We start from the raw sequence: 11,849 nt of genomic DNA, 5'->3' as shown, positions 1-11,849 counted from the left end.
CCATTTATTATTTCACCTGTTCACCCGCCCTGGTGGTTTTACCCATGTCTTTATTTCACCCGCCCTTGTGGTTTTACCCATGTCTTTATTTCACCCGCCCTGGTGGTTTTACCCATGTCTTATTTCACCCGCCCTGGTGGTTTTACCCATGTCTCTATTTCATCTGTTCTGATGGTTTTATCCATTTATTATTTCACCTGTTCACCCGCCCTGGTGGTTTTACCCATGTCTTTATTTCACCCGCCCTTGTGGTTTTACCCATGTCTTTATTTCACCCGCCCTGGTGGTTTTACCCATGTCTTTATTTCACCCGCCCTTGTGGTTTTACCCATGTCTTTATTTCACCCGCCCTGGTGGTTTTACCCATGTCTTTATTTCACCCGCCCTGGTGGTTTTACCCATGTCTTTATTTCACCCGCCCTGGTGGTTTTACCCATGTCTTTATTTCACCCGCCCTGGTGGTTTTACCCATGTCTTTATTTCACCCGCCCTGGTGGTTTTACCCATGTCTCTATTTCATCTGTTCTGATGGTTTTATCCATTTATTATTTCACCTGTTCACCTGCCCTGGTGGTTTTACCCATGTCTTTATTTCACCCGTCCCTGGTGGTTTTATCCATTTATTATTTCACCTGTTCACCTGCCCTGGTGGTTTTATTTCACCCGCCCTGGTGGTTTTACCCATGTCTTTATTTCACCCGCCCTGGTGGTTTTACCCATGTCTTTATTTCACCCGTCCTGATTTGTTCACTAGTGTCTTTATTTCACTTGCTTTGATAGTTTTATCTGACTCTTTATTTCAACAGTTCTGATGGTCTTAATGTCTTTATTTCAACAGTTCTCATGAGCTGTTCGATAAATATACATTCAAACAATTTTGTATGAAAACAAAAATGTCAAATGATGGTTTTCATGAGCGTTTTAAGAACGATGATGGATATTGATTAATCAAAGATGATCGCAAGATAAAGTCGACATCCAGAGATATTGCCAGCCACTGTTGCAGGTTTTCTCTCTTGCAAGAGACTGAAACCCGATACGCAAGACTGAACTTCAGAAAAAAATTGTCGCTTTGCCAATATTGACTGACTTGTTATTTTTGCATTTGAAATACGTTCTTTGACAGCGTTTCGATAGTAAAAGCTGTATGACAGTTTAAGGACAGCTGCAAGCTTTGGCGATCACCTGTGCAGATATCCTGATAGTAGCAGGGACAGCGAGGTCACTTTCTGATAAGAAATCACGTGCACGTGGACCTGGCCTTAGATCGGTCTTTCAGTACTGAAACATTTGTCAAAGAAGACGTGGTAAGTTCCTCATGGAAAGTATAATACAGTCTGAAGATAATGAGGTCTGGGTGGATGATTGAATGATAGCACATTGTTAAAGAAACTAAAAAGATAATATTTAACTGTTTAAGCGCGATTTTTTCCATGTTGTAATATTAATTTTCTCGCTGCCACATCATCATCATGATATCGATACTGTTTGGAATTAGTAAGGGAACATTGCTTCATTGGAACTACCACAGAAAACTATTGCATTGAAGTCTTGATAACAGTACAATCATTTAAGCGTTTGATGTTTGCATACTTGTTCTGTATCTATGTTTTGTACAATTGCAGTACACATTTATAAAATTCATACAAAAACGGGAACAGATATGACGGTATGGCGTACCCAGATGAATTCAAAAGTTTATATTGATGGCTTGTTAGCATTTGCACGAGAAAATTACTTGAGAAATAAACTTTTAATACTTGACGTTCAAAACTCCATAGCGTTTCATGTTTGAAAAATGGATTTCATGACTACCAGTAACACTGTTGTTAAGATTAGGAACATATATTCATATTGTCAAAGATTAAAACACCATGGACATATCACTCATAGGTTACGTACAACGTAAGGATAAATATGGAATCTGATAGACTTGAAATATGTATGAATTGTTTTGTAAGATGGCTAAAACACTGGCATGATAGACTTAGGGTTGCTGTTGTTATGACTCTACAAAGTGACATAAGGTTGGTGTAGCTGTAACACTTCAGAGTGACCTAGGACTGGTGTGGGTGTGACTATTCAGAGTCACTAGGACTGGTGTCGGTGTGACTATTCAGAGTGACCTAGTACTGATGTAGCTGTGACTATTCAGAGTGACCTAGGACTGGTGTAGTTGTGACTGTACAGCGTTGTCTATGATCGGTGTAGTTGTGACTGTACAGAGTGACCTATGATTGGTGTAGTTGTGACTGTACAGAGTGACCTATGATCGGTGTAGTTGTGACTGTACAGAGTGACCTAGGACTGGTGTAGTTGTGACTATACAGCGTTGTCTATAATCGGTGTAGTTGTGACTGTACAGAGTGACCTATGATTGGTGTAGTTGTGACTGTACAGAGTGACCTATGATTGGTGTAGTTGTGACTATACAGAGTGACCTATGATTGGTGTAGTTGTGACTGTACAGAGTGACCTATGATCGGTGTAGTTGTGACTGTACCGAGTGACCTATGATTGGTGTAGTTGTGACTGTACAGCGTTGTCTATGATTGGTGTAGTTGTGACTATACAGAGTGACCTATGATTGGTGTAGTTGTGACTATACAGAGTGACCTATGATTGGTGTAGTTGTGACTGTACAGAGTGACCTATGATTGGTGTAGTTGTGACTATACAGAGTGACCTATGATCGGTGTAGTTGTGACTGTACAGAGTGACCTATGATCGGTGTAGTTGTGACTGTACAGAGTGACTTATGATCGGTGTAGTTGTGACTATACAGAGTGACCTATGATTGGTGTAGTTGTGACTATACAGAGTGACCTATGATTGGTGTAGTTGTGACTGTATATACTGCTCAGCTTTGACTGTACAATATTTACTGTACACAACAAAGCAATTTCTATGAATTCAATTATCCATTTTGATGCCGTTAAATTGCGTTGTCAGTTGGATTCAAAGATAATGAAATAACAGCAACATTTCACTCCAGACGCTCACCACATAATCTAACGCCGTTGTTGGAGAGTCTTTAAAATGTCAAGAAGCCGGAGCAATGATATTTGTTTTCACATTAATTCGATGTGGCAGTGATTCTGAAACAAAAGACATTATTTTGCTATGACTACATGCAGTATAGATTATATGTAAACGATTATAAAGAAGTGAATTCGATATATTTCTACTGCAGAAAGAGACCAAAAGACAAACAAAGCAAAGCTTGGTCAGAGCAACCCTTTGGACAGCGTGTCTTCGTCTACCTTGAACAAATAGTAGACGACATAGAATATGTTTACAATACTGGTGATAATTGATGAAAATACTGGTAAAAATGTTCGTAATTAAATACATGACATGGTAGATACAAAAGTTAAACTAAAAAAAAAAGATACTAAAGAAAGGAATGCCTGAATTATATCAACTGATTGTACCTGGAGTCAGAAACTACACATCTGCCGTAAGCTTGGTCAATATGGAATTATAATAGATATTCCAGGAAGGCACAATACAGCTATAAGGTATTGGATCCCTCAAAACCGAAACTGACCTCTCCATTTTCTTTAAAAAGTGAGGAAATGGTCCAAAGCTTTTAGTTGCCAAGACTTTCCCTGTATTGTATGTTACAGACTGTTAACTTTGACATCCTTACATTGACATCCACTATCTAAATCTAGAAATTACATTTTTTTATTAGAAATGCTGACTCCACTCTTTTTTGCCGCTGCCGTTGTAGCTGTGGTGTCCGCCCAGGCAGGGTAAGATTTCCATACTTTTACTATTGTCTCAGTTTGTGTTTACTATACAATCCTCTGAGATTGCTAGATGGTAGACGCTGCTGGTGGGCTTATGTCTACTGTCTCATCAATGTGTTTCTGAGTGCGCCGAAAGACATGTACGGTCTCATCAATGTGTTTCTGTGTGTCTATTAGGCCGAAAGACGTACGGTCTCATCAACGTGTTTCTGTGTGTCTTTAAGGCCGAAAGATATGTACGGTCTCATCAATGTGTTTCTGTGTATCTATTCGGCCGAAAGACATGTACGGTCTCATCAATGTTTTTCTGTGTGTCTATTAGGCCGAAAGATATGAACGGTCTCATCAATGTGTTTCTATGTGTCTATTAGTCCGAAAGACATGTACGGTCTCATCAATTTGTTTTTGTGTGTCTATTAGGCCGAAAGACGTACGGTCGCATCAATGTGTTTCTGTGTATCTATTCGGCCGAAAGACATGTACGGTCTCATCAATGTTTTTCTGTATGTCTATTAGGCCGAAAGACATGTACGGTCTCATCAATGTTTTTCTGTGTGTCTATTAGTCCGAAAGACATGTACGGTCTCATCAATGTGTTTCTATGTGTCAATTAGGCCGAAAGATATGTACGGTCTCATCAATTTGTTTCTGTGTGTCTATTAGGCCGAAAGACGTACGGTCTCATCAATGTGTTTTTGTGTGTCTATTAGGCCGAAAGACATGTACGGTCTCATCAATGTGTTTCTATGTGTCTATTAGTCCGAAAGACATGTACGGTCTCATCAATTTGTTTTTGTGTGTCTATTAGGCCGAAAGACATGTACGGTCTCATCAATGTGTTTCTGTGTATCTATTCGGCCGAAAGACATGTACGGTCTCATCAATGTTTTTCTGTGTGTCTATTAGGCCGAAAGACATGTACGGCCTCATCAATATGTTTCTGTGTGTCTAGTTGGCCGAAAGATATGTACGGTCTCATCAATGAGTTTCTGTGTGTCAATTAGGCCGAAAGACATGTACGGTCTCATCAATTTGTTTCTGTGTGTCTATTAGGCCGAAAAATATGTACGGTTTCATCAATGTGTTTCTGTGTATCAATTAGGCCGAAAGACATGTACGGCCTCATCAATATGTTTCTGTGTATCAATTAGGCCGAAAGATATGTACGGTCTCATCAATAAGTTTCTGTGTGTCAATTAGGCCGAAAGACATGTACGGCCTCATCAATATGTTTCTATATGTCGATTAGGCCGAAAGATATGTAAGGTCTCAAAAATGTGTTTACGTGGTCATAAGGCATAGCGGGAAATACTGTCTCTGTACTGTCCTTTGAGATATATACAGAGTTACTTTTCTTGGCGAGCGAACAGTTTCTTCTGCATGAAAGCCCGAGTTTGTTGAATTTTCCGTCCGTTGTTCGCTATCGATGAAAAATTAACTCTATTACTTTCGGCGAATTAAAGTAGAAGTATTCATGAAAATGTACAATTAATTTCTAATTTAAAAGCAAACGGAATTTCAACGTCAAAAAAGGTTATCGTGAAGTCAGGAGATAGTCCGTGACTGTATACCGAGAGTACGCCTTGCAGGGAATCCCCTAGTTTCGCGTTTATAACTTTTTTTTTTCCTCAGCCAATCGCATATTACTTTTAAAATGACGTAGGACGATTATCCATCACCTTATTATACCAACCAATGAAATCGCTTGAATAAAGCAAATGTCGTCATTTCGATCTAATTTAGAGTCGGGAAGGGAATTTCTTACCCTGGTATTTGTCACGACAAATCCAGAGCTTCGCATGCTAAAATATGAGCGCATATGAGTTTTGAATAATTTCTTGGTATAAAAACAGTACACTTACTTCACAATAAACAAGAAAGAACTCTTATCATGCTTAGCGTTGTAGTCAAGAACGACAACTCAATACCGCTTCAAGTTCACTATATGCCTTGAACATGTACATTTGAACCCTGCACCTGCACGATCTCGTAAATGTAATTAAGGTGTAATCAACATGTTTTTTGGGTCCATTCGGACCCTCGACATGTATGGACTCGTCAATTTGTTTTTATATGTCCATTAGGCCCCCGGACATGTACGGCCTCATCAATACGTTGTACATGAAAGCGGACAAAAACTTTGACGGTATTATCACGGAACCGGAACTGGCCGCTGTATTTGAAGGCTTCGATCTTAACAGTGAGTAGGTTTACATATATCACAGATGTCTATTTTAAAACACGGCATATGAATTCAATTTCATCAATAAGTTTTCGAGATTTCCTAATATAATGGTAATATAAAAGTACGTATCAAGAAGGTTTCACGCGATGATATAGGTGGTTGCAACACATGTTATGTAAAGCTTCACTAAAACAGGTTATATAACACGTGTATGTTGTGGAATTCACCACAACAAATCAAAAAAAGAGCACAAAATAAAAAAAAAATGGAATAAAAATCGTCCGTGAGTCATAAAAAGGCACGAATATTAAAGGCTGGCATATGGTGTTTTTTTTCAGATGACAGTATTGTGACAATGTCGGAGTTTACTGGTCTATGGAAACTGTTGACTCACCAGAGCCAAGAGCACGCTGAGGCATTCTTTCACTTAGCTGATCTCAACGACGACAACGTCATCGACTCTCACGACCTTCCACTCCTTTACCACGTCTTCGACATCAACGGTTTGTTGGATTCATTTTCACTTTACGAACGGGTCATAACAGGGAACACAACGACATAAAAAAATTCAGATTATCAGAACTCTCGGGATGCATACTTATAAAAAGCTGCAGTAAAGAATAAACAGAGAATACAAAGAATTTTAAAACTGACAAACTAGTCTGGAATATATATAAGTTAATATTTAAGCATTTAGGTTAAGTGACACAAAATGAATCTAGTTGAAGATCTCGGTTGACTTGAATTCGGTAAAATTGGCCATGTTGTTAAACTGATCAATGCATTCGTCGGAAGATCTAAGTATAACTTTAAGCAACGATGTAAGGTTGACCTAAGGGATCATCAAGTTATGTGTGTGTATTTACAGGTACCGGAACGGTAACCGCAAAGAACTTTGCCACTAAATGGGTCCAGGTAAGGAGTGTCGCCGTGCAATGGTAATCACGCGGAATAACAGATAAGAAATTATGCTGACGTACAACATGTGTTTTCTTGTCTCCTTGTCTATGCAATATTCTCACCAGTTTAACCTATCATGCAGATTACATGCTGATTATAATTTAAGCTCAGAGCTAATCTCATATTGATTTAGTAAACGAGAGTTTATAAATCTTATAGCTATTTTTAAACACATTTGTCACAATACTGTGATGCACACAACATCATGTCTTTATAGAACGGATCACTACATCAGTGTAACTGAACATGTTCTGTACTAATTTTGTAGAATTGTAAAATAAAATCGAAAGTGACTTTTGAGATATACCCTTGGGGACCATGAGTTAGGGACCACCCATATTTTAGGTTGGGTTTAGTTTTGTTCGCTGTATTTTAAAAAAACATATGACAACTCCACATGATATATAGGAATGTTTTCAGGCATCTAACGAAACTATACAGAGTCAACAGGAAAAGAAATTAACCGAACCGAAAGTGGCGTATCATTTTTAAAAGACATCTCTTATCAACACAAACGTCATCAAATCGCCCAAACCCGTTACTTTATCAAGAAGACTAACTAATTAATGAGTTCTATTGGGCATGAAAATGTCAATACCGGGTATAGCCACCACGCTTCTCATACAGTACTTGTGACTGTCGTCTCATATCAGTGACGAAACGCCGAAGTTAGTTCTGAAGGAACATCTGCCAATTCTGTTTTGGATCCCGTGTATGGACATTTGTCCGCAGCAGTCATACAAATGCTCAAATGGATTCTGATAACATTGCAGTCAATGTGAGCGTCTTTATCACTTGCTTAATATAGTCTTGCTGTAATCGGTGTAGTTTGGTAGTGACATTCATTGGATCTGCAAATGGTTGAACATCGTAATGTGAACAAGCGAACGTTAAGGATCTGATCGCGATACTTCTGCTCATGTAAAGTTCAATCAAGGCATGCAAGCGAAGCTTACAGTAAAGAAACAGTAACACCACCGCCACCAATTGTTGTTGCTCAGAATGTGATTCTGATGGTATTCCGTCGTTCTTGGCCTCCTAACACGAACCATGTCGTCCGTAAAAATTGGTTTTTATCGAACCAGCGGTCTCGTCGCCAACACCTAATATTCCGTGTCCAGTGATCACGTGCTCATTAAAGACCTGCTTGTTTGTGCATTTAAGTCAACATATGACGTTTTACTGGTCAACGAGAGCGAAGTCTCTTATTGTTCAAACGTCTGTTGACAGTTCCCCGGCTAGCGCAAACCTGATGTTCCACTGTCCTGTGAGCCTGTTGGAAGTGGTGAATGGGATTTGCCTTGTCTGTCTTGACAGAAATCTAATTTTTCTATCTGTAGTCTTTCGAGGTGTGTCAGACCTGGGACGCCTGTCAATATGCCCAGTTTGGTTCAGACGCTGCATTAACTTTAACAGAATGACTAACATTAAAACGTGAAGCTAATTGCCTGTATGTCATACAATCTGAATCATTCCAGAGGCCTGCCATCTTTCAGCATTTGTCAGTTTTCGACGTGCCAATTTAAAATATATGAACGCTGCGTTAGAGGGCAAAGCAAACTTGTGCTTTGTTAGAGTACGAGGTACCAAGTTTAATTCTAGTTATCGCTTGAGTTGGATGTATCACATGGTGGCATACGGTACCAAAAGGAGACACTGCAATGAGTACGAAAGGGTTTAGTTCTACAAAAAGAAATATTGGTTTGGATCAAAACTTTCATACTGAAATTGATGGTCTCAGACTTATGGCAGAGTGTATACAATACACATCTTTAAGGAAGGTAGACTCGTTTTCTTCGATAAGTTTTCTTTCTCTGCTCTGTCTTTAGATTATCCAGGAGACACCGTTTGCTGTGCTGTTTGAGCGAGCAGACACGGATCACGACAACCAATTGACAGCCACAGAGTTCAACGGTTTCTTCAGCTCATTCGACTTCAATAGTAAGTGGTCGCTAGATCCGAGTGGCTTCTATTTCCTTGTGTTGATGATAACATTAATTGATTACGGTAGAGGTCGTGGTTTTGGTTTTTACCAAGATATTAAAGGCAACGGAACTCCCCGAACATATTCAACGAAATGGTTTGCTCTTATATGCTTATGTGTATTGTAAAATATATCGATAATGTCGAAGGATCTCGAATTTTACCTATGGAATGTCTGTTGAAATAGATAATGTGCGTTTAAGCAAGTGGCTAACTCAAGGAAAATACCACATTCTAGTAATTATGTTTTCAATATACTCGCAGATTAAAATGCCTTAGCAAAACATAACATATATTTAAATTAAGATTGATTATTTGTATATAAAGAACGTAGAATATATAAAAGAATATATCTCCATCTTTTAGTCCCATGTCATTAATTCAGTCTTCATAACTCCAGCCTCACTTTCACAGGTGACAACTCGGTAGATAAGGCCGAGTTCGAACACGGTTGGACCACTTCGCTGTTCGGCACCGCTGCTGATGCTGATCATATCTTTCCTCAGATAACAACTACTGGGATGATCGGTGATGCACAGATGGGACCATTGTATACTCAGTACAATGCTGACCGTAAGTCATGATAAATCATGTCTAAAAGTGGAGATAAAGAACCGGAAGCTTCGCAACGTAACACTAAAATAATCAGTGTTTCGTAACATTTAACCGTGTTCGATCTTTCGAAGCATATTTCAATCAATGTCTTTTCATTTTGTTAACCAAAGGCTTACCTAAAACTTTTACATTATATTTGGGAATTAATTAGGAACTCGAATGAATATTGTACTTTTATCTAAATGAAAGTAAAATACGTTAAAATTAACTAAACAGGACTATTTTATCAATATTTTAAAATGTCAATCATAAGTCAGAAGTTTGACAAACCCCTCCCCACATCTTAAGAAGTGTGACAATCCCCTCCCCACATCTTAAGAAGTGTGACAATCTCCTCCCCACATCTTAAGAAGTGTGACAATCTCCTCCCCACATCTTAAGAAGTGTGACAATCTCCTCCCCACATCTGAAGAAGTGTGACAATCCCCTCCCCACATCTTAAGGAGTATGACAATCCCCTCCCCACATCTTAAGAAGTGTGACAATACCCTCCCCACATCTTAAGAAGTGTGACAATCTCCTACCCCACATCTGAAGAAGTATGACAATTCCCTCCCCACATCTTAAGAAGTATGACAATCCCCTACCCCACATCTTAAGAAGTATGACAATTCCCTCCCCACATCTTAAGAAGTTTGATAATCCCCTCCCCACATCTGAAGAAGTGTGACAATCTCCTCCCCACATCTGAAGAAGTGTGACAATCTCCTCCCCACATCTTAAGAAGTGTGACAATCTCCTCCCCACATCTTAAGAAGTGTGACAATCTCCTCCCCACATCTTAAGAAGTGTGACAATCTCCTCCCCACATCTTAAGAAGTGTGACAATCTCCTCCCCACATCTGAAGAAGTGTGACAATCTCCTCCCCACATCTTAAGAAGTGTGACAATCTCCTCCCCACATCTTAAGAAGTGTGACAATCTCCTCCCCACATCTTAAGAAGTGTGACAATCTCCTCCCCACATCTTAAGAAGTGTGATAATCTCCTCCCCACATCTGAAGAAGTGTGACAATCTCCTCCCCACGTCTGAAGAAGTGTGACAATCCCCTCCCCACATCTGAAGAAGTGTGACAATCTCCTCCCAACATCTTAAGAAGTGTGACAATCTCCTCCCAACATCTTAAGAAGTGTGACAATCTCCTCCCCACATCTGAAGAAGTATGACAATCCCCTCCCCACATCTTAAGAAGTGTGACAATCTCCTCCCCACATCTTAAGAAGTGTGACAATCTCCTCCCCACATCTGAAGAAGTGTGACAATCTCCTCCCCACATCTGAAGAAGTGTGACAATCTCCTCCCCACATCTGAAGAAGTGTGACAATCTCCTCCCCACATCTGAAGAAGTGTGACAATCTCCTCCCCACATCTTAAGAAGTGTGACAATCTCCTCCCCACATCTTAAGAAGTGTGACAATACCCTCCCAGAATGGTGGCTTTTGGATTATGATTGTGTTTTACTTTACAGATGACGATCACTTGACAATTATTGAAGTTTCCAAGGTATAGTATAACATTATTATATTTAAACAGGCAACTGTTTATACCTTAGGGATTATTTTTAATTTTAACTGTCGATAATCCAAACTGCCATTGCCATGTTTGTTGCTTACAACACTGTAATGAACACAAAAATCGACTGACGAAAAAGAGACTCGGTTACTTTAAAGTATACAATTTACAGATGGCGACAATGCAGCCACCCCCTCCGTCATCCTAAACAGTCCGCCTATCAACAAAATGACGTAATTCAGTCAGAAAGGTATGTACATATTGTAGATGATATCGGAGGTGTATTTCTTAAACAAGTCCTATCATGGCACGCTTTATCAGTTTATTATAATGTTAAATTAAATCATTTAGAACAATGAAATACAAAACCAATTGAAATTATAAATACAGATATCTGTAGTAATGTGCTATAGACTGTTTGGTGGGTTTATCGTACTGAAAGCTACACATATCGATATCCTTTATGCTGTATTATATATTCTTCTTTTCTTTTTCAGCAAACATTGAATACAAGAATTAAATCTTTTACAAAAATAATGTCTTCACGTTGTGTGTATAGTTTCAACAAAACATAGACGCCGATTTCGACGGACCATACGTTTTGCACAAACTGCATAATGCTGTGTAGTTCATATATCCTGAATTCCCTTGGAGAATTAAATCATGATAATAGATGGACTATTTCTAGCTTTTGCAGACCCCATGACTACTGTCCGTAGTATATGTGAAGTATTAAGGTTTTTGTTACCTGTGCCTTATTTGAAAGACATCATAGCACTTTGTTATAATAAGTCGTTATAACTAACAGTCAAACAACCCTATACCGCACTTAAATCATC

At 39.0% G+C, this 11,849-nt stretch overlaps 1 protein-coding gene across 1 annotated transcript; it reads left to right on the top strand.

Annotated features, from left to right (window-relative positions):
* Positions 1–3,699: 3,699 nt before the first annotated feature.
* Positions 3,700–11,260, top strand: LOC132548288 (uncharacterized). The gene is made up of 8 exons (XM_060212146.1): positions 3,700–3,758; positions 5,840–5,955; positions 6,279–6,443; positions 6,809–6,855; positions 8,730–8,841; positions 9,298–9,456; positions 10,967–11,001; positions 11,183–11,260. The coding sequence occupies exons 1-8, from the start codon at positions 3,700–3,702 to the stop codon at positions 11,216–11,218; spliced, it is 729 nt and encodes a 242-aa protein (XP_060068129.1). The 3' UTR covers positions 11,219–11,260.
* Positions 11,261–11,849: the final 589 nt, after the last annotated feature.

Source organism: Ylistrum balloti, unplaced genomic scaffold (genome assembly GCF_031769215.1).
Source record: "Ylistrum balloti isolate Yb309-2 unplaced genomic scaffold, AGI_CSIRO_Ybal_v1 Utg370006, whole genome shotgun sequence".
NCBI classification, from domain to species: Eukaryota; Metazoa; Mollusca; class Bivalvia; order Pectinida; family Pectinidae; genus Ylistrum; species Ylistrum balloti.
The sequence above is the reverse complement of the archived record's forward strand: the minus strand, read 5'-3'. Positions and strand labels throughout refer to the sequence as shown.

Bases quoted from the DNA above. Each gene is read 5' to 3' on its own strand.
- LOC132548288 (XM_060212146.1), top strand. From the start codon at position 3,700: ATGCTGACTCCACTCTTTTTTGCCGCTGCCGTTGTAGCTGTGGTGTCC. The intron at 5,956-6,278 runs GTGAGTAGGTTT...GTTTTTTTTCAG, and splicing joins TGAAGGCTTCGATCTTAACA to ATGACAGTATTGTGACAATG. The intron at 11,002-11,182 runs GTATAGTATAAC...TACAATTTACAG, and splicing joins CAATTATTGAAGTTTCCAAG to ATGGCGACAATGCAGCCACC.